We start from the raw sequence: 18165 nt of genomic DNA on the forward strand, positions 1-18165 counted from the left end.
CATTTTGACTTGTTAAGGACATTACATCAAAGTTGGATCAGCCTGTAGTGTAGTTTTCCACTTTAATTTTGAGCGTGACTCCAAATCCAGACCTCCATGGGTTGATAAATTGGATTTCCATTGATTATTTTTGTGTGATTTTGTTGTCAGCACATTCAACTATGTAAAGAAAAAAGTATTTAATAAGATTATTTCATTCATTCAGATCTAGGATGTGTTCTTTTAGTGATCCCTTTATTTTTTTGAGGAGTGTATTTATTCAACAGACCTATAATAAACACTCTCTGAATCTGTATGCCTCTTGTGTAGTTGTACCAAAATTCATCAAGATTTTCCAGATTGTTCAAACTGAAAAAAACGATTCTTTATGTCCCCCCTGTTTATTTTAATAAACATAGGGAAATTATACATCATCACATCCTCTCACAAAAGGAAACCATTTTTGAACACAATTTTATTAATTTGTTTACATTTGATGCCAGGCAAGATATTTATTTGCCAGTCAATATACTTTTATAGAAAAAAGATATCTAAAGAAAATCACTTATTTTGCTGCACAATTTGAGTCATAAGGAAAATATACTTTTCTGCATTGTTTGTATTAGCACTGCATCTCTTCATTAAAGTATTTCATCTCATGTCTCATTACTTGAGGCACTTATACACTGAAGAAGCTTTTTAAGTTGTCCATTGTTATTAACTCCTGTACAATAAAACCAGAGGAGGCTGGTGGGAGGAGCTATAGGTGGACGGGTTCATTGTGATGGCTGTAATAACTGGAACGGCATCACACATATGGAGACCACGTTTGACTCGGTTCCATATATGCCATTCTAATGAGCCTGTCCTCCTATAACTCCTTACACCAGCCTCCTCTGAATAACTGATGACCCTACAAAGTAAATAATATAGAATGAATGCAGGTTCTCATCCTACCCTGATTCCACACTATACATTCCACACAGCACAAGCAGTTTGGTTGTCTGTTTCAGTGAGAAGTTTTCTGCTCCAAAAAGGCAAAGTCCACAACAGTTTTAAGTTTTCAATAATAATGACAATAATAAAAGTACTTAACCACCCATACAGCTGAAATAATCTTCAGTTATATCGCCAGTGGCACAAGTCTCAGGAAGTGCACGATGAATTTACCTACAGTAGACTGTTTCAACAATAGCAAGTGAATTACAACACAATTATATAACATGCACACTTCCAGTGGAATATATTTACATAAAGCATAGAATGATAGTATGGAATGATGGCACTGTAATAACTTTTTCCAGACTTCATCAGACTGTGGTCCAAGAATGTGGAACTGCACCACCATCATCTCCTGAGGAACAACCAAATCCCTTCCACCCCCATGACTTACTTCATTACTCCTTCCACACACTGACATTCTCCACACACTGACATTCTCCGCACAGACCATCAGAAAACCAGCTTCATTACAAATACAGCAGATCAAAAGTGGATTTCCCCTGAAAAGTCAACCTGTTACTTTCCCACTGTCCTATCCATGCAATGATCTGACACAATGACTGGTGTGTCCTTCTATCCATTCATCATCCTAGCTGTGCATACATGATTCAGAAGGCAACACCACCAGGCCAAAATGTACTGTAAGGCAGTAAAACACTTTCCACCCCTCTTCATCGTGTCTACAAATCCACAGTTCATGAGTAGTTGTCACTTATTTACACACAGGTTGGTAATATTTGAGTTTAGTTCACTGACTTTATGTCAAGCTGTAGATGTCATCCCATTGTTAGTGAGCGCATGTGACAGCAACCTTTTTGCATCGGTGTATTGCACCCTCTTTTACAGTGTATATTTTGATGTGTGTGTGTGGCATGATAATGGCTCTGTAATAGTGTGTTGACATTAGCATGACGGTATCAGTATTCCTTTGTGGTGGCGTTAAAAGGCGGTGCTGGCCATGCTGCCAGGGGAGAAGAGACGTGGAACTCCTTCCTGCAGAGATGTCTCAACGTGTCTGTGGGCCAACTTCCCCTCCTCACCTGTAAGGACACACACACACACTCCCATTATTCCCTCATACACTCTTTCCCACCCACAGAAACCCCACTCTCTGTGCCCCTGTATCCCTTGATCTCACTCAGTCCCCTATCAAACGTATACTTCTTATCCTTCTACTAACCAAGCACCAACAAAGCTTGTTTGGCAGCATCCCTCACGTCCTCCTTGTCCGATCGACAGAGATAGACCAGCTGGTCGATGCTCTCTTTGGCCTGCAGAACATGAAAAACAGACTGACTCCAGACACTAGGGTACGCACAGTAAAAAAACAGATTGAAGATGGAGATTGTTGAAGAGGTGTGACTAAGTGGTAAGACTGACCTTCAGACATGCAAGTGCTTTACAGCCACACACTCTCGTCTCCATGCTTTCATTCTCCAAAAGCTCCAGACAGCTTACCAGGGCCTGGGGTAAAATACACTAACATTTTCACAAACACACACACTATATATACACAAAAGTATGTGGAGAACCCTTCAAATTAGTGGATTCGGTGATTTCAGACACACCCGTTGCTGGCAGGTGTATAAAATCAAGCACACCGCCATGCAATCTCCATAGACAAACATTGGCAGTAGAATGGCCTTACTGAAAAGCTCAATGTCTTATAACGTGGTACCGTCATAGGACTCCACCTGTCCAACAAGCTAGACCTTCCCCAGTCAACTGCAAGTGCTGTTATCGTGAAATGGAAAAGTCTAGGATCAACATCGGCTCACCCACAAAGTGGGTGGCCACACAAGCTCACAGAACGAGACTGCCGAGTGCGTAGCGTGTAAAAATCATCTGTCCTCGGTTGCAACACTCACTACAGAGTTCCAAACTAACTCTGGAAGCAAGAACTGTTAGGAGGAATATGGGTTGGGCAGATGTCAGGAGAGCACTGCCTGCCCCAATGCATAGTGCCAACTGTAAAGTTCGATGGAGGAGGAATAATGGTCTGGGGCTGTTTTTCATGGTTTGGGCAAGGCCCCTTAGTTCCAGTAAAGGGATCTTAACACTACAGCGTACAATGACATTCTAGACAATTCTTTGCTTCCAACTTTGGGGCAACAGTTTGGGGAAGGCCCTTTCCTGTTTCAGAATGACAATGCCCCCGTGCACAAAGCGAGACGGGATTGGTGTGGAAGTACTTTTCTGGCCTGCACAGGGCCCTGACCGCAACCCATTCAAACACCATTGGGATGAATTGGAACGCCGACTGCGAGCCAGGCCTAATCGCCCAACATCAGCGCCCAACCTCACTAATGCTCGTGGCTGAATGGAAGCAAGTCCCCGCAGAAATGTTCCAACATCTAGTGGAAAGTCTTTTCAGAAGAGTGGATGCTGTTATAGCAGCAAAGGGGGGACCAACTCCATATTAATGCCCATGATTTTGGAATGAGATGTTCACATACTTTTGATCATGTAGTGTGAATCCACATTGGTGATCCTGTTATCTTCATTGGTGATCCTGCACTTAAGAGGTGCATTTCAAAAGTTCTACAGTGAGTATAGCCTTAAATCTGGGTTATAGAAATATTCTTGCCCAGGGATCCCCTCCCAGGCAGACTGTCGATCCAGGGCCCCAATCATATGTTAGCAATTCTTGTCTTACCAGCTGAATGATAATGGCAAGGAGAAGTAATCAACATTTTAAAATTAATAGATTGTTTTTCATTATTTTGACCCCCATACATAACAATTGGAAGAGGAAGTGATCACTCTAACATAGCTAGAAATGTAACTCCAAACACATTTTCGCTAAGAGCAGCTGATTAAACAAAAGTTTAGCCAAGTATTGGCAAAACTTAAAGTCCAAGTCAAGAAAGCTTAACAGCAGCCAGCGGCACTTGGTAGCCAATTCGCGGGCGCTTTTTCAAAGCCCATGTCAGATACTCCAGTGAGTGTAATTTGCTTAATTATTGACAACACAATATTAGGAGATGAGAAATAAAGTTGACATCATTAGAATATAAATATATATAGAATAGAATATATAGCAGATATACTCTTCTCTATTTTAGGTATGTCATTTGAAAATTGTGTAGTCTGTTGGTGATATTGATATCCATAAAAACAATTTCCATTCGTTTAAAAAAAAATACTTTTCCGCAGACCCCCTGCAGTACCCCTGGTTGAATACCCCTGCCTTAAATGAATGTGTCTCTTGGTCTCACCCTCTCTCGATGGCGTGGTTGGTTGGCGAGGCTCCGGAGCAGGGAGCTAGCTGAGGCAGACACCTTCCCCCGCGGGTCCCTGAGCAGCAGGCTGACAGCATGCATCCCCTCCCTCTTCAGGCTGTTCTCTGGTGGCCTCTTCAGGGCCTTCACCAGCACCTCCTGGTCTCCTGACTGCAGGCTCTGAACCAGCCAGACTGAGGGGGGGGTATACAGAGAAGCAGAGAAAGAGACAGGACAGGGTGTGTGTTGGGGGAGGAAAATGAAAAAGAGAGAGAATAAGGATGGGGTTTGGAAAAGAAAATAGGAAAAGACAATAGGATGAGATTATGTTATAGTGGGTGTGGTGAAAGAACAACAATGAGAGGAATCATCCATTTAAATGCTGTACATTCATCATGACTGACCATAGAGCCAAGTTGCTGTCTGTAACCTGGTAAGACACATTAACAAATTCATTAACACCAACTCCAAGCAATTAAGGAGGTCCATTCACTACCATAGTCAGTCTCCCAGACACTCACCCTCCTCTGCCAGTTCAGTGATGTGTGTGTCCAGCTCGCTCACTCCCTCTGCCTCCAGGTAGCTCCAGAACTGGAAGAGAGTCAGCATCTCTCTGGCTGCCCCGCCCCCACGCTTGGGCAGCCTCCTCTCCAGAATCCTCTCCACCAGACGCAAGAACACTAGACACAGCACAGAGAGACATAGGTCCGACGTGACGGGATATCACTTTAACAGCTCTTCTCTAGTCTGTGGGTCTGTGATGGCATATACGCCACTGGAATCAAAGCCACGAGCATTGCATTGGGGATCACAAACTCCTCCTGAGGGAGAGTGTTTTAGACCATGTATCACTATGTTAAAATACACCCCGGCAAGTTTATTAAGTACACCCATCTAGTACTGGGACGGACCCAGCTTTGCCTCTAGAACAGCCCGAATTCTTCAGGGCATGGAAACGTTGCCCCATTGGTATCAAGGGACCTAACGTGTGCCAGAAAAACATTCCACACACCATTACACCACCAGCCTGTACCGTTGATACCAGGCAGGATGGGACCATGGACTGATGTTGCTTACGCCAAAATCCTGACTATGCAATGATGACCATACCACGCTCAAAGTCACTTAGGTCACTCGTTTGCCCATTATAATGTTCAATGCCTGTCTGCCTGCTTTATATAGCAAGTTACGGCCACGTGACTCACTATCTGTAGGCTAGAACCATTTTAGTGAACGGGGTGGTGTACCTAATGAACAGGCCACTAATGGTGTGTGTGTGTGTGTGTGTGTGTGTGTGTGTGTATATATATATATACACAGTTGAAGTCGGAGGTTTACATACACTTAGGTTGGAGTCATTAAAACTCGTTATCAACCACTCCACAAATTTCTTGTTAACAAACTATAGTTTTGGCAAGTCGGTTAAGACATCTACTTTGTGCATGACACAAGTCATTTTTCCAACAATTGTTTACAGACAGATTATTTCACTTATAATTCACTGTATCACAATTCCAGTGGGTCAGAAGTTTACATACACTAAGTTGACTGTGCCTTTAAACAGCTTGGAAAATTCCAGAAAATGATGTCATGGCTTTAGAAGCTTCTGATAGGCTAATTGACATAATTTGAGTCAATTGGAGGTGTACCTGTGGATGTATTTCAAGGCCTCCCTTCAAACTCAGTGCCTCTTTGCTTGACATCATGGGAAAATCAAAAGAAATCAGCCAAGACCTTAGAAAAAAAATTGTAGACCTCCACAGGTCTGGTTCATCCTTGGGAGAAATTTCCAAACGTCTGAAGGTACCACATTCATCTGTACAAACAATAGTACGCAAGTATAAACACCATGGGACCACGCAGCCATCATACCGCTCAGGAAGGAGATGCGTTCGTCTCCTAGAGATGAACGTACTTTGGTGCAAAAAGTGCAAATCAATCCCAGAACAACAGCAAAGGACCTTGTGAAGATGCTGTAGGAAACAGGTACAAAAGTATCTATATCCACAGTAAAACGACTCCTATATCGACATAACCTGAAAGGCCACTCATCAAGGAAGAAGCCACTGCTCCAAAACCGCCATAAAAAAGCCAGACTACAGTTTGCATCTGCACATGGGGACAAAGATTGTACTTTTTGGAGAAATGTCCTCTGGTCTGATGAAATAGAACTGTTTGGCCATAATGACCATCGTTATGTTTGGAGGAAAAAGGGGGAGGTTTGCAAGCCGAAGAACACCCTCCCAACCGTGAAGCACGGGGGTGGCAGCATCATGTTGTGGGGGTGTTTTGCTGCAGGAGGGTCTGGTGCACTTCACAAAATAGATGGTATCATGAGGCAAGAAAATTATGTGGATATATTGAAGCAACATCTCAAGACTTCAGTCAGGAAGTTAAAGCTTGGTCGCAAATGGGTCTTCCAAATGGACAATGACACCAAGCATACTTGAAAAGTTGTGGCAAAATGGCTTGAGGACAACAAAGTCAAGGTGCACTTCACAAAATAGAGTGGCCATCACAGAGTGGCCATCACAAAACCCTGACCTCAATCCTATAGAAAGTCTGTGGGCAGAACTTAAAAAGCGTGTGAGAGCAAGGAGGCCTACAAACCTGACCCAGTTACACCAGCTCTGTCAGGAGGAACGGGCCAAAATTCACCCAACTTATTGTGGGAAGCTTGTGGAAGGCTACCCAAAACGTTTGATCCAAGTTAAACAATCTAAAGGCAATGCTACCAAATTCTAATTGAGTGTATGTAAACTTCTGACCCACTGGGAATGTGATGAAAGAAATAAAAGCTCAAATAAATAATTCTCTCTACTATTATTCTGACATTTCACATTCTTAAAATAAAGTGGTAATCCTAACTGACCTAAGACAGGGAATCTTTACTTGGATTAAGTGTCAGGAATTGCGAAAAACTGAGTTTAAAGGTATTTGGCTAAGGTGTGTGTAAACTTCCGACTTCAACTGTATCTTTTTAAATATGTTTTATTGTCATATACACCAGATAGGTGCAGTGAAATGTGTTATTATACGTGATATTATCCATGATCGAGACACAACAACAGTATCACACCTGTGTCTGCCAGGCTGGCTCCTCTCTCGGGCAGTCTGTTGGTGTAAGCAGCGGCCAGTGCTGTGAGGAAAGCCTCTGTGGAGGTGCTGTACACACTGCCATTGTCTGTACACTGCTGCCATAGCAATGTTGCCCCATGGCACTGTTCTAACTGGGGAACAACTACTCCAGGAGAGAGACAGAAGGAAAAGAAAACAAGTTAGAGATTTAATTTAATCTACAATTAGAGTAGTTAACCTTATTCATTATATCCTTAGCTGTGTCAGTGAGTAAACTAGTATGCTGTTTCATTGTCCTCCTCTCAGTAGCAATGAACTCACCCTCATCTGCCTGAGTGGCTCCTCCAGGGGTCTCCTTGGCAACGTGTCTGATAAGCTCGAGGACGCGGGCCTCCCTGAGTAGGCGGTCCAGAGCATACATCTCCCCACAGCGCAGAGGCCCAAAGGTCCCCAGCCTCTGCACAGCACAAACCATTAGGCGTCACATAGCCAAAATTGATACAACAAATCAGAACATTTGGTAAGACCACAGATGCCACATTTTTTTTATATCATTATCACATTCGAACTGGGAGCTGTTTTGGCAGCGCAACACAAACGCAAGATCAGATCACCTATGTATGAGATTTTAATTCTTCAACTAATTTGGTTTAGAGCCTCATACATAAGAGGACCCCACTGGGTGCAAACTGGTTAAATCAATGTCATTTCAGTGTAATTTGTCAACATATTGCGATGCGGAATCTATGTGAAAAATACATTGGATTTGAAAAAAAACTAAATTCTTGTTTTGAGGTTGAAATTTCAACCACAGGATTATGTCATTACGGTAACCACATTTTAACATAGACAAACCTTGTATAAAAACAGTTGAATTTGTACCTTTAAAACAACAGATTTTCAACATTATATCCTTTATCAGAAAGAGTATATATAGGCTGGGCAGCACTTCCTACTGGAGAATTGATCTATCAACAGCTACTCTTTGGTCTCCCATCCAAGGTTTAATTAAGCCCTGCTTGGTTATTTGTCACTAACTATTACCAATATGCTATCATGATAATGATTGTTGAGAGAGCTCCACTTAAAAACAAAATAGATTTTATCTAAGTAATTCCAAAGGGTATCAAAGTTATTCCAAAAGGGTAAGTTTAACAGAGCAAATGAAATCTATCAATCATGCTATTTAGGTCTATATAGCATTTGCAAAGTCATCAGCAGCAATTGTTTTAATTCAACCCAGAATTTAACTAAAAATAGACAAAATAGGGTTTCAAGCGCTGGTTCATTCAATTCCAGTTTGTCTACAAATTCAAACGGAATAAATTGGATTCACATCTCCATTCACATCTCCAACCAAAAATGTAAGTTGAAGAATGACTACATCAAACCAAAATATACTGCTCAAAAAAAAAGGGAACACTTAAACACATCCTAGATCTGAATGAAAGAAATAATGTTATTAAATACTTTTTTCTTTACATAGTTGAATGTGCTGACAACAAAATCACACAAAAAATAATCAATGTAAATCCAATTTATCAACCCATGGAGGTCTGGATTTGGAGTCACACTCAAAATTAAAGTGGAAAACCACACTACAGGCTGATCCAACTTTGATGTAATGTCCTTAAAACAAGTCAAAATGAGGCTCAGTAGTGTGTGTGGCCTCCACGTGCCTGTATGACCTCCTACAACGCCTGGGCATGCTCCTGATGAGGTGGCGGATGACCTCCTGAGGGATCTCCTCCCAGACCTGGACTAAAGCATCCGCCAACTCCTGGACAGTCTGTGGTGCAACGTGGCGTTGGTGGATGGAGCGAGACATGATGTCCCAGATGTGCTCAATTGGATTCAGGTCTGGGGAACGGGCGGGCCAGTCCATAGCATCAATGCCTTCCTCTTGCAGGAACTGCTGACATACTCCAGCCACATGAGGTCTAGCATTGTCTTGCATTAGGAGGAACCCAGGGCCAACCGCACCAGCATATGGTCTCACAAGGGGTCTGAGGATCTCATCTCGGTACCTAATGGCAGTCAGGCTACCTCTGGCGAGCACATGGAGGGCTGTGCGGCCCCCCAAAGAAATGCCACCCCACACCATGACTGACCCACCGCCAAACCGGTCATACTGGAGGATGTTGCAGGCAGCAGAACGTTCTCCACGGCGTCTCCAGACTCTGTCACGTCTGTCACGTGCTCAGTGTGAACCTGCTTTCATCTGTGAAGAGCACAGGGCGCCAGTGGCGAATTTGCCAATCTTGGTGTTCTCTGGCAAATGCCAAATGTCCTGTACGGTGTTGGGCTGTAAGCACAATCCCCACCTGTGGACGTCCGGCCCTCATACCACCCTCATGGAGTCTGTTTCTGACCGTTTGAGCAGACACATGCACATTTGTGGCCTGCTGGAGGTCATTTTGCAGGGCTCTGGCAGTGCTTCTCCTGCTCCTCCTTGCACAAAGGCGGAGGTAGCGGTCCTGCTGCTGGGTTGTTGCCCTCCTACGGCCTCCTCCATGTCTCCTGATGTACTGGCCTGTCTCCTGGTAGCGCCTCCATGCTCTGGACACTACGCTGACAGACACAGCAAACCTTCTTGCCACAGCTCGCATTGATGTGCCATCCTGGATGAGCTGCACTACCTGAGCCACTTGTGTGGGTTGTAGACTCCGTCTCATGCTACCACTAGAGTGAAAGCACCGCCAGCATTCAAAAGTGACCAAAACATCAGCCAGGAAGCATAGGAACTGAGAAGTGGTCTGTGGTCCCCACCTGCCGAACCACTCCTTTATTGGGGGGTGTCTTACTAATTGCCTATAATTTCCACCTGTTGTCTATTCCATTTGCACAACAGCATGTGAAATGTATTGTCAATCAGTGTTGCTTCCTAAGTGGACAGTTTGATTTCACAGAAGTGTGATTGACTTGGAGTTACATTGTGTTGTTTAAGTGTTCCCTTTATTTTTTTGAGCAGTGTATATTTAAAGTGCGTTTAAAGTTTGATTTGATTTTGTCTTATTCCATAACTTAGATTTTTGGTTGAGATGGAGATGTGAATCAAACATATGAATTATACTTTTGTAGACAAACTGGAATTAAAGCCAGACTAAGTCAGTGGCACAGATGTTCAGTGGCACAGATGTTCAGTGGCACAGATGTACGGTGCTTTCAGAAAGTGTTCAGACCCCTTCACTTTTACACATTTTGAAAAAATTGATGAAAATATATATTTTCTCATCAATCTACACACAATACCCAATAATGTCAAAGCAAAACAAGTTGACATTATTGCTAATAACAAATAAACTGAAATATTACCTTTACATAAGTATTCAGACCCTTTACTCAGTACTTTGTTGAAGCACCTTTGGCAGCGATTACAGCCTCGAGTCTTCTTGGGTATGACGCTACAAGCTTGGCACACCTGTATTTGGGGAGTTTCTCCCTTTCTTCTCGGCAGATCCTCTCAAGCTCTCTCAGGTTGGATGGGGAGTGTCGCTGCCCAGCTATTTTCAGTTCAGAGATGTTTGATCGGGTTCAAGTCCGGGCTCTTGCTGGGCCACTCAAGGACATTCAGAGACTTGTCCTGAAGCCATTCCTGCATTGTCTTGGCTGTGTGCTTAGGGTCGTTGTCGTGTTGGAAGGTGAACCTTTGCCCCAGTCAGAGGTGCTGAGCACTCTGGAGCATGTTTTCGTCAAGGATCTCTGTACTTTGCGCCGTTCATCTTTTCCTCGATCCTGACTAGTCTCCCAGTACCTGCCACTGAAAAAAATTCCCACAGCATGATGCGGCCACCGCCACCATGCTTCACCGTAGGAATGGTGCCAGGTTTCCTCCAGATGTGACGCTTGGCTTTCAGGCCAAATAGTTCAATCTTGGTTTCATCAGACCAGAGAATCTTGCTTCCCATGGTCTGAGAGTGCCTTTTCGCAAACTCCAAGCAGGCTGTCATCTGCCTTTAACTGAAGAGTGGCTTCCGTCTGGCCACTCTACCATAAAGGCATGATTGGTGGAGTGCTGCAGAGATGGTTGTACTTCTGGAAGGTTCTCCCATCTCCAGAGAAACTCTGGAGCTCTGTCAAAGTAACCATCGGGTTCTTGGTCACCTCCCTGTCCAAGGCCCTTCTCCCAAGATTGCTTAGTTTGGCCTGGTGGCCAGCTCTAGGAAGAGTCTTGTTGGTTCCAAACGTCTTCCATTTAAGAATGATGGAGGCCACTGTGTTTTTGGGGACCTACAATGCTGCAGAAATGTTTTGGTACCCTTCCCCAGATCTGTGCCTCAACACAATCCTGTCTCGGAGCTCTACGGAAAATTCCTTCGACCTCATGGCTTGGTTTTTGCTCTGACATGCACTGTCAACTGTGGGACCTTATATAGACAGGTGTGTGTGTGTGCCTTTCCAAATCATGTCCAATCAATTGATTTTACCACAGGTGGTCTCCAATCAAGTTGTAGAAAGATCTCAAGGATGATCAATGGAAACAGGACGCACCTGAGCTCAATGTTGAGTCTCATAGCAAAGGGTCTGAATACTTATGTAAATAAGGTATCTGTTTTTTATTTGTAAAAAAAAACTGTTTTTCGCTTTGTCATAATGGGGTATTGTGTCGATTGAGGAGAAAAAATATATATTTAAAAAAAATTAGAATAAAGCTGTAACATAACAAAATGTGGAAAAATGGTAAAAAGGTGTCTGAATACTTTTTGAATGCACCATCTTCTGCTTGGATAGTTCCATCTCTTTCAAATGTTGATATCTGGTTGCATTGACAACCAAACACAACTAAATATCACTTTTGAAATACAATAACTAATCTATTAACTTTGACAAGTTAACAAATAAATAACTCAACCAAAAATAAAAATGTAAGAATGGGATTAAGTGGCTCAGATGGAACTATCCAAGCAGTAGCTACGTTCATCTCCTTTAAATGTTGATATGTGGTTGTGTTGTCACATTTCTTTCAATATAACTTTTGTAATACAATAAATAGCCTAAAGTTAAGGCCATCTTACAAACTAATATAACATTCAGCCTTAAAATCAAATCAAATCTTATTGGCCACATACACGGGATGTTATTGCGGGTGTAGCAAAATGCTTGTATGAATAACATCCATGGCCACAATGAGGTTACTGTAACTATACATTTATTCTTATGTAATTGTGCAGTGTCTTCAGAAAGCATTCATACCCCTTGACTTGTGTTACAACCTGAATTCAAAATGGATTAAATATTTTTTTCCTCACCCATAATGACCAAGTGAAAACATGTTTTTAGAAATGTTTGCAAAATTATACATGCTAGAATCATCTTTGGTAGCGATCACCGCTGTGAATCCTTCTGGGTAAGAGATTTGCACACCTGGATTGCACAATATTTGCACATCATTCTTTTCCAAACCCTTCAAGCTCTGTCAAGTTGGTTGTTGATCATTGCTAGACAGCCATTTTCAAGTCTTGCCATAGATTTTCAAGATGATTTAAGTCCAAAATGTAACTAGGCCAATCAATGTCATCCTGGTAAGCAACTCTAGTGTATATTTGGCCTTGTTTTAGGTTATTGTCCTGTCTCCCAGTCTGTTGGAAAGCAAACAACCAGATTTTCCTCTAGGATTTTGCCTGTGCTTAGCTCTATTCAGTTTATTTTTATAAAAAACTCCCTAGTTTTCCTAAAAAACTCCCTAGTCCTTGTCGATGACAAGCTTAGCCATAGCATGATTCAGCCACTACCATGCTTAAAAATATGAAGAGTGGTACTCCGTGATGTGTTGTGTTTGCCCCAAAGTTCATTTCTTTGCCACATTTTTGCCTATTTACTTTAGTGCCTTTTTGCAAACAGGATGCATGTTTTATAATATTTGTATTCTGTACAGGTTTCCTTCTTTTCACTCATTTAAGTTAGTATTGTGGAGTAACTAAAATGTTGTTGATCCAGTCTCAGTTCTCTCCTATCATAGCTATTCACCTCTGTACCAAATGTACACTGTTTTAAAGTGGTGAAATCACTGAGCGGTTTCCTTTCTCTCCGCAACTGAGTTACACCACTCAATGTGAATTTAATAACTTCACCATGCTCAAAGGGATATTCAATGTCTGCTTTTATTATTTTTACCCATCTAACAATAGGTGCGCTTCTTAGCGAGGCATTGGAAAACATCCCTGGTCTTTGTGGTTGAATATGTGTTTGAGATTCACTGCTTGACTGAGGGACCTTACAGATAATTGTATGTATAGTATGTCTTCCCAATTTCTGTAATAATCTATACAGCATCTCGAATGGCATATCATCATCACTTGCACCATGTACTTTTAATTTAATTAAACTGCAATCCAGGGCCCGGTTCCCCAAAAGCATCTTAAGTTCATCGTTGTTACGGACTGCCTCAGACCACTCGTAGTACAGCTAAGTGTGTCTTTATACACAGAAGATCTCCGGTAAACACAGAATGAATATGTTTAGCTGTCTCTCTGTGACCGCTAATAACTTCAAAACAAAGTTGATTACCAATAGACTAAGGTTGCCAATGTTTTTGCAATTGTTACAGAGGATAATGCTTCAAATGAAAACAGAGATTTACATTTACGTCATTTAGCAGACGCTCTTATCCAGAGCGACTTACAAATTGGTGCATTCACCTTATGATATCCAGTGAAACAACCACTTTACAATAGTACATCTATATCTTTTTTTGGGGGGGGTTAGAAGGATTACTTTATCCTATCCCAGGTATTCCTTGAAGAGGTGGGGTTTCAGGTGTCTCCGGAAGGTGGTGATTGACTCCGCTGTCCTGGCGTCGTGAGGGAGCTTGTTCCACCATTGGGGTGCCAGAGCAGCGAACAGTTTTGACTGGGCTGACTACATTAAAAGCTCAATACAGTAGGCCTATAGACTACATGTCTATATATTTCAAATCATATTGACTACGGTCTATAATTTGACTCAATATATTTAAATGATGTGTGACATGTTCGCAATGATGTGCGCCTCAATATTTGCAGCCATAGTTATAATATCTCTCTAGGAGCTGATCCGTTGTCAGTATTGTGGAATAATTCTAATGTTAAGGTAATATTTGAATGGAGAAAGCTGATCCAAGAGCAGCGCTGCTTTTCTTTTTGATCCTACCTGTATCAATACATGCATGCGTCAACGGCGCACATAGTGAGCGTTCTCTCTGCCTGGTGTTTTGGGAATTGTAGGAACAATGCATTGTTAAAACCCTCGTAAGCTTTAAATTCCAGGGCTAACGGGAACCTGGGCCCAGGTCATGTGGTTGTGCTATTAGATGAAGCACAGTGATATTACATTAATCTGCTGTATAAATAAACTTAATATCTGACATTGTATTCCAGTTTGAAATTTGCTGTGTTTTTGGTTGAAAGCGCAATGAGACACTAAACCAGAAATCTGAAAAAAAATCCCTAGAAATGTTGTTGTGCTTTCAGTTGGTTGAAAGCACAGTGATAATACATTAGTAATTCAACTAACTTTTGGCTGTCTCTTTGAGTGGGTGAATATACTGTAGGTTGTAATGTTATTGCTCAACGTCTCAACAAAATATTACCCAATTATCCACTATGAAATGCCATGGTGTGCCCAGTGAGACCATGGTGTGTTAGCAGTGGTGGGAAAAGTACCCAATTGTCATACTTGCGTAAAAGTAAAGATAACTTAATAGAAAATGACTCAAGTAAAAGTCACCCAGTAAAATACTACTTGAGTAAATGTCTAAAATAATGACAGAGTCACCTATGACTCACCATACACTATTTTGAAAGAGGAAGCAAAGTACCTTAAGCATATGTTTTAGTTTCAGTCTCCATCTCCACTAACCAAAGTTAATTGTATGGATATTTTTTCTATTAATAATGAGCAAGTATCAAAAGTTAAAATGGAAGTATAAAGAACTTAAAATTCTTATATTAAGCAAACCAGACGGCAGAATTATATATATATCTTTTTTAAATTTACGGATAGCCAGGGCCACAATTTACAAACAAAGCATTTGTGTTTAGTGAGTCCACCAGATCAGAGGCAGTAGGGATGACGTGAATTGGAAGTGTGTGAATTGGACCATTTTCCTGACCTGCTTAGCATTCAAAACAGTACTTTTGGGTGTCAGAAAATGTATGGAGTAAAATGTACATTATTTTCTTGAGGAATGTTGTGAAATAAAACTACAAATTGTCAAAAATATTAAAAGTACAGATACTCCAAAAAACGACTTAAGTACTTTACACCACTGGTGTTTGTTACTCATATATCATGATCCTCACCAGAAGTTGGGCGCTGCAATTCTTCAGATGAACCAGTAGGGCGTGGTCTAGAGCCTGGCAGCCAGTGCTCACAGGTCCAAAGGAGGGGGACTCCCAGCATCTCTTCTCACAGTCGTCATCTCTCCCTGCCCTCTCCTCTGATGGCCTGCCAGGGGCACTGTGGTGCTCACTAAACACAACATCCACACAGGTAGAGTATGAGCATTTTTTATTTATTTAACCTTTAACTAGGCAAGTCAGTTAAGAACAAATTCTTATTTACAATGACGGCCTACCACAGCCAAACCCGGACGACGCTGGGCCAATTGTGCGCCACCCTATGGGACTCACAATCACAGCCGGATGTGATGCAGCCTGGATTCAAACCAGGGACTCTTGCACTGAGATGCAGTGCCTTAGACTACTGCGCCACTCGGGAGCCCAAAGAGAATAGATAAATGAAGATAGTTCAAATCAGGCAGTTTACCATTAAAAAAAGGTATCTTCTGGTCTACTTAACTGGGTGTGTCTCCCATAGATACCAATGTAATAGCCACTGGGTCTAGTCTACTTAGTCCATTGACTTCAAATAAAATCACATTTTCTATGTCAAATGTTCCAAATACAACACATGTAGTAGACCTTACTGTGAAATGCTTACTTGCAACCCCTTAACCAACAATGTAGTTTAAAAAAGGTATGTGCTAAATAAACAAAGAAAATAGTAACATGAAATAACAAGGCTATATACTGCACAAGGGGTGCTGGTATCAAGTCAATGTGCAGGGGTACAGGTTAGTCGAGGTAATATGTACATGTAGGGGAAAGTGACTATGCATAGATCAGGTCACCAACCCGTCCAAGGCATTCCTAGTCAATCAATGTAAAAAAAAAACACTCTATATATATATTTTTTTTTATCGGTCTTGCGTTGCTGGCGGTAGGTGCACTCGATTCAGCTGCCCTACGCGCCGGGTAAGCAAAGTTTTCACATTTTTAACCATTTCATGTGTTTGAAGGTAGAAACTCTGCCTTCTGGGCCGGGCCCGGAAAGCAAATCAAGTGCTCTATAGGCCTACCGCTGGCCAATCAGATGGCTCAGATTACAGTGTCTGCAGTAATGTAGCAGGCGTAAAAAAAAAGATACAGCAAAGTAGATACTGTGAGATTTCAAACCATTTAAAACTATGACTAGAGAGAGACTTTCAACAAATACATCAAAGAGCTTCTGCTTTTATGAGCAAGTTCCTGTTTAAAGTTCTTACTCAGCACTGTCAACACTTTTTATTCAACACTTTTGTAAGTCATAAAAATGCGCCTTCTTCCTTCTTCCACTTGCGCTACCAGCACTGCAGTTGTAATGAATGAGTAGGAAAGTGTATCGATAGGCTTGCATTGTTATTATTAGCGGCTTGGGTCTTTTTCTGTTCATAGGAGTAACAACACGAATTTGTGCATGAGGCAGAAATAATGAAGTGCGACACGAGTTGCGCCATCAGCTGGAAGACGGTGTCCCTTTTTGGTAAGTGTCAGTGGAGGAAAGGGAGCGTGGAGGGACATTGAGAGGCGGACCCTCAGTCTGCTGTTCTCTCCCTCTGCTGGGACTGGCAATCAGATGCAGGCACTATCAGCCCAGTAAAATACAAATAAAATAATAAAGAGAACTGGAAGGAATGTAAAATAATAACGCACCAAATTATTTTATCTTCCAACGAGGAAATGCTACCAAAAATAATTAACTGAAATGTGCTAAATGATGGAGTCACCCATGATTCACCAAACTATATTTTGAAAGAGGAAGGAAAGTACTTTAAGCATATGTTTTAGTTTCAGCCTCCTCCATCTCCACTAACCGAAGTTAATTATATATATTTTTTTCGATTAACAATGTAAAATGAACAGCTGTACAGAAAGATGTATGTGAAGGACAAATTATAGAGGAGGAACTTGATGATGCAATTCAAGCCATTAAGTCCGGGAAAAGTCCAGGGCTGGAAGGTATACCAGTTGAGGTATACCAAACCTTTTTTTATGTACACTCTGATACAAATGGTAGACTATCAGATACTCAACAAAAAGGTCTGATTTCATTGTTACTGAAACAGGACCCAAGTGGAAAATATAACAAGACAGTCCATTTAAAAAATTGGAGACGGCTAACTCTTCAGTGTTGTGATGCAAAAATTCAGGCAAAATGCACAGCCCATAGAATTAAAAAAAGGTATTGTCGGATATTATTCATCCTAATTAGACAGGTTTTTTTACATGGACAATACATTGGAGATAATATAAGACAAGTACTGGAAACAATAGAACACTATGAAAAATCTGGGAAACCAGGCCTGGTATTCATAGCAGACTTTGAAAAGGCTTTAGATAAAGTACTACTTGAATTTGTATATAAATGCCTGGAATATTTCAATTTTGGAGAATCTCATACAATGGGTTAAAGTTATGTATAGTAACTCTAGGTGTAAAATAATAAATAATGGATAATCTATCTATCTATCTATCTATCTATCTATCTATCTATCTATCTATCTATCTATCTATAGTACCAGAATAATAGTGAAGACCTCAAAATAATGAAATAACACATATGGAATCATGTAGTAACCAAAAAAGTG

The 18165-nt window shown here is 41.5% G+C and overlaps 1 protein-coding gene across 7 annotated transcripts in view; it reads right to left on the reverse strand.

Annotated features, from left to right (window-relative positions):
* Positions 1-437: 437 nt before the first annotated feature.
* Positions 438-18165, reverse strand: part of LOC106560830 (rho family-interacting cell polarization regulator 1) — a 96135-nt gene continuing 78407 nt past the window's right edge. For all 7 annotated transcript variants that reach the window (XM_045688193.1, XM_045688192.1, XM_014124179.2 and 4 more), the window contains 8 exons: positions 15560-15728; positions 7602-7737; positions 7282-7443; positions 4724-4882; positions 4200-4396; positions 2362-2445; positions 2162-2252; positions 438-2021 (listed from right to left, as the gene is read on the reverse strand). In XM_045688193.1, coding sequence (XP_045544149.1) covers positions 1921-2021; positions 2162-2252; positions 2362-2445; positions 4200-4396; positions 4724-4882; positions 7282-7443; positions 7602-7737; positions 15560-15728 — 1099 coding nt within the window. In that variant the 3' untranslated portion in view covers positions 438-1920. The remainder of the gene's footprint in view (positions 2022-2161; positions 2253-2361; positions 2446-4199; positions 4397-4723; positions 4883-7281; positions 7444-7601; positions 7738-15559; positions 15729-18165) is intronic.

This window comes from Salmo salar, chromosome ssa10, assembly GCF_905237065.1.
Source record: "Salmo salar chromosome ssa10, Ssal_v3.1, whole genome shotgun sequence".
Taxonomy (NCBI): Eukaryota; Metazoa; Chordata; class Actinopteri; order Salmoniformes; family Salmonidae; genus Salmo; species Salmo salar.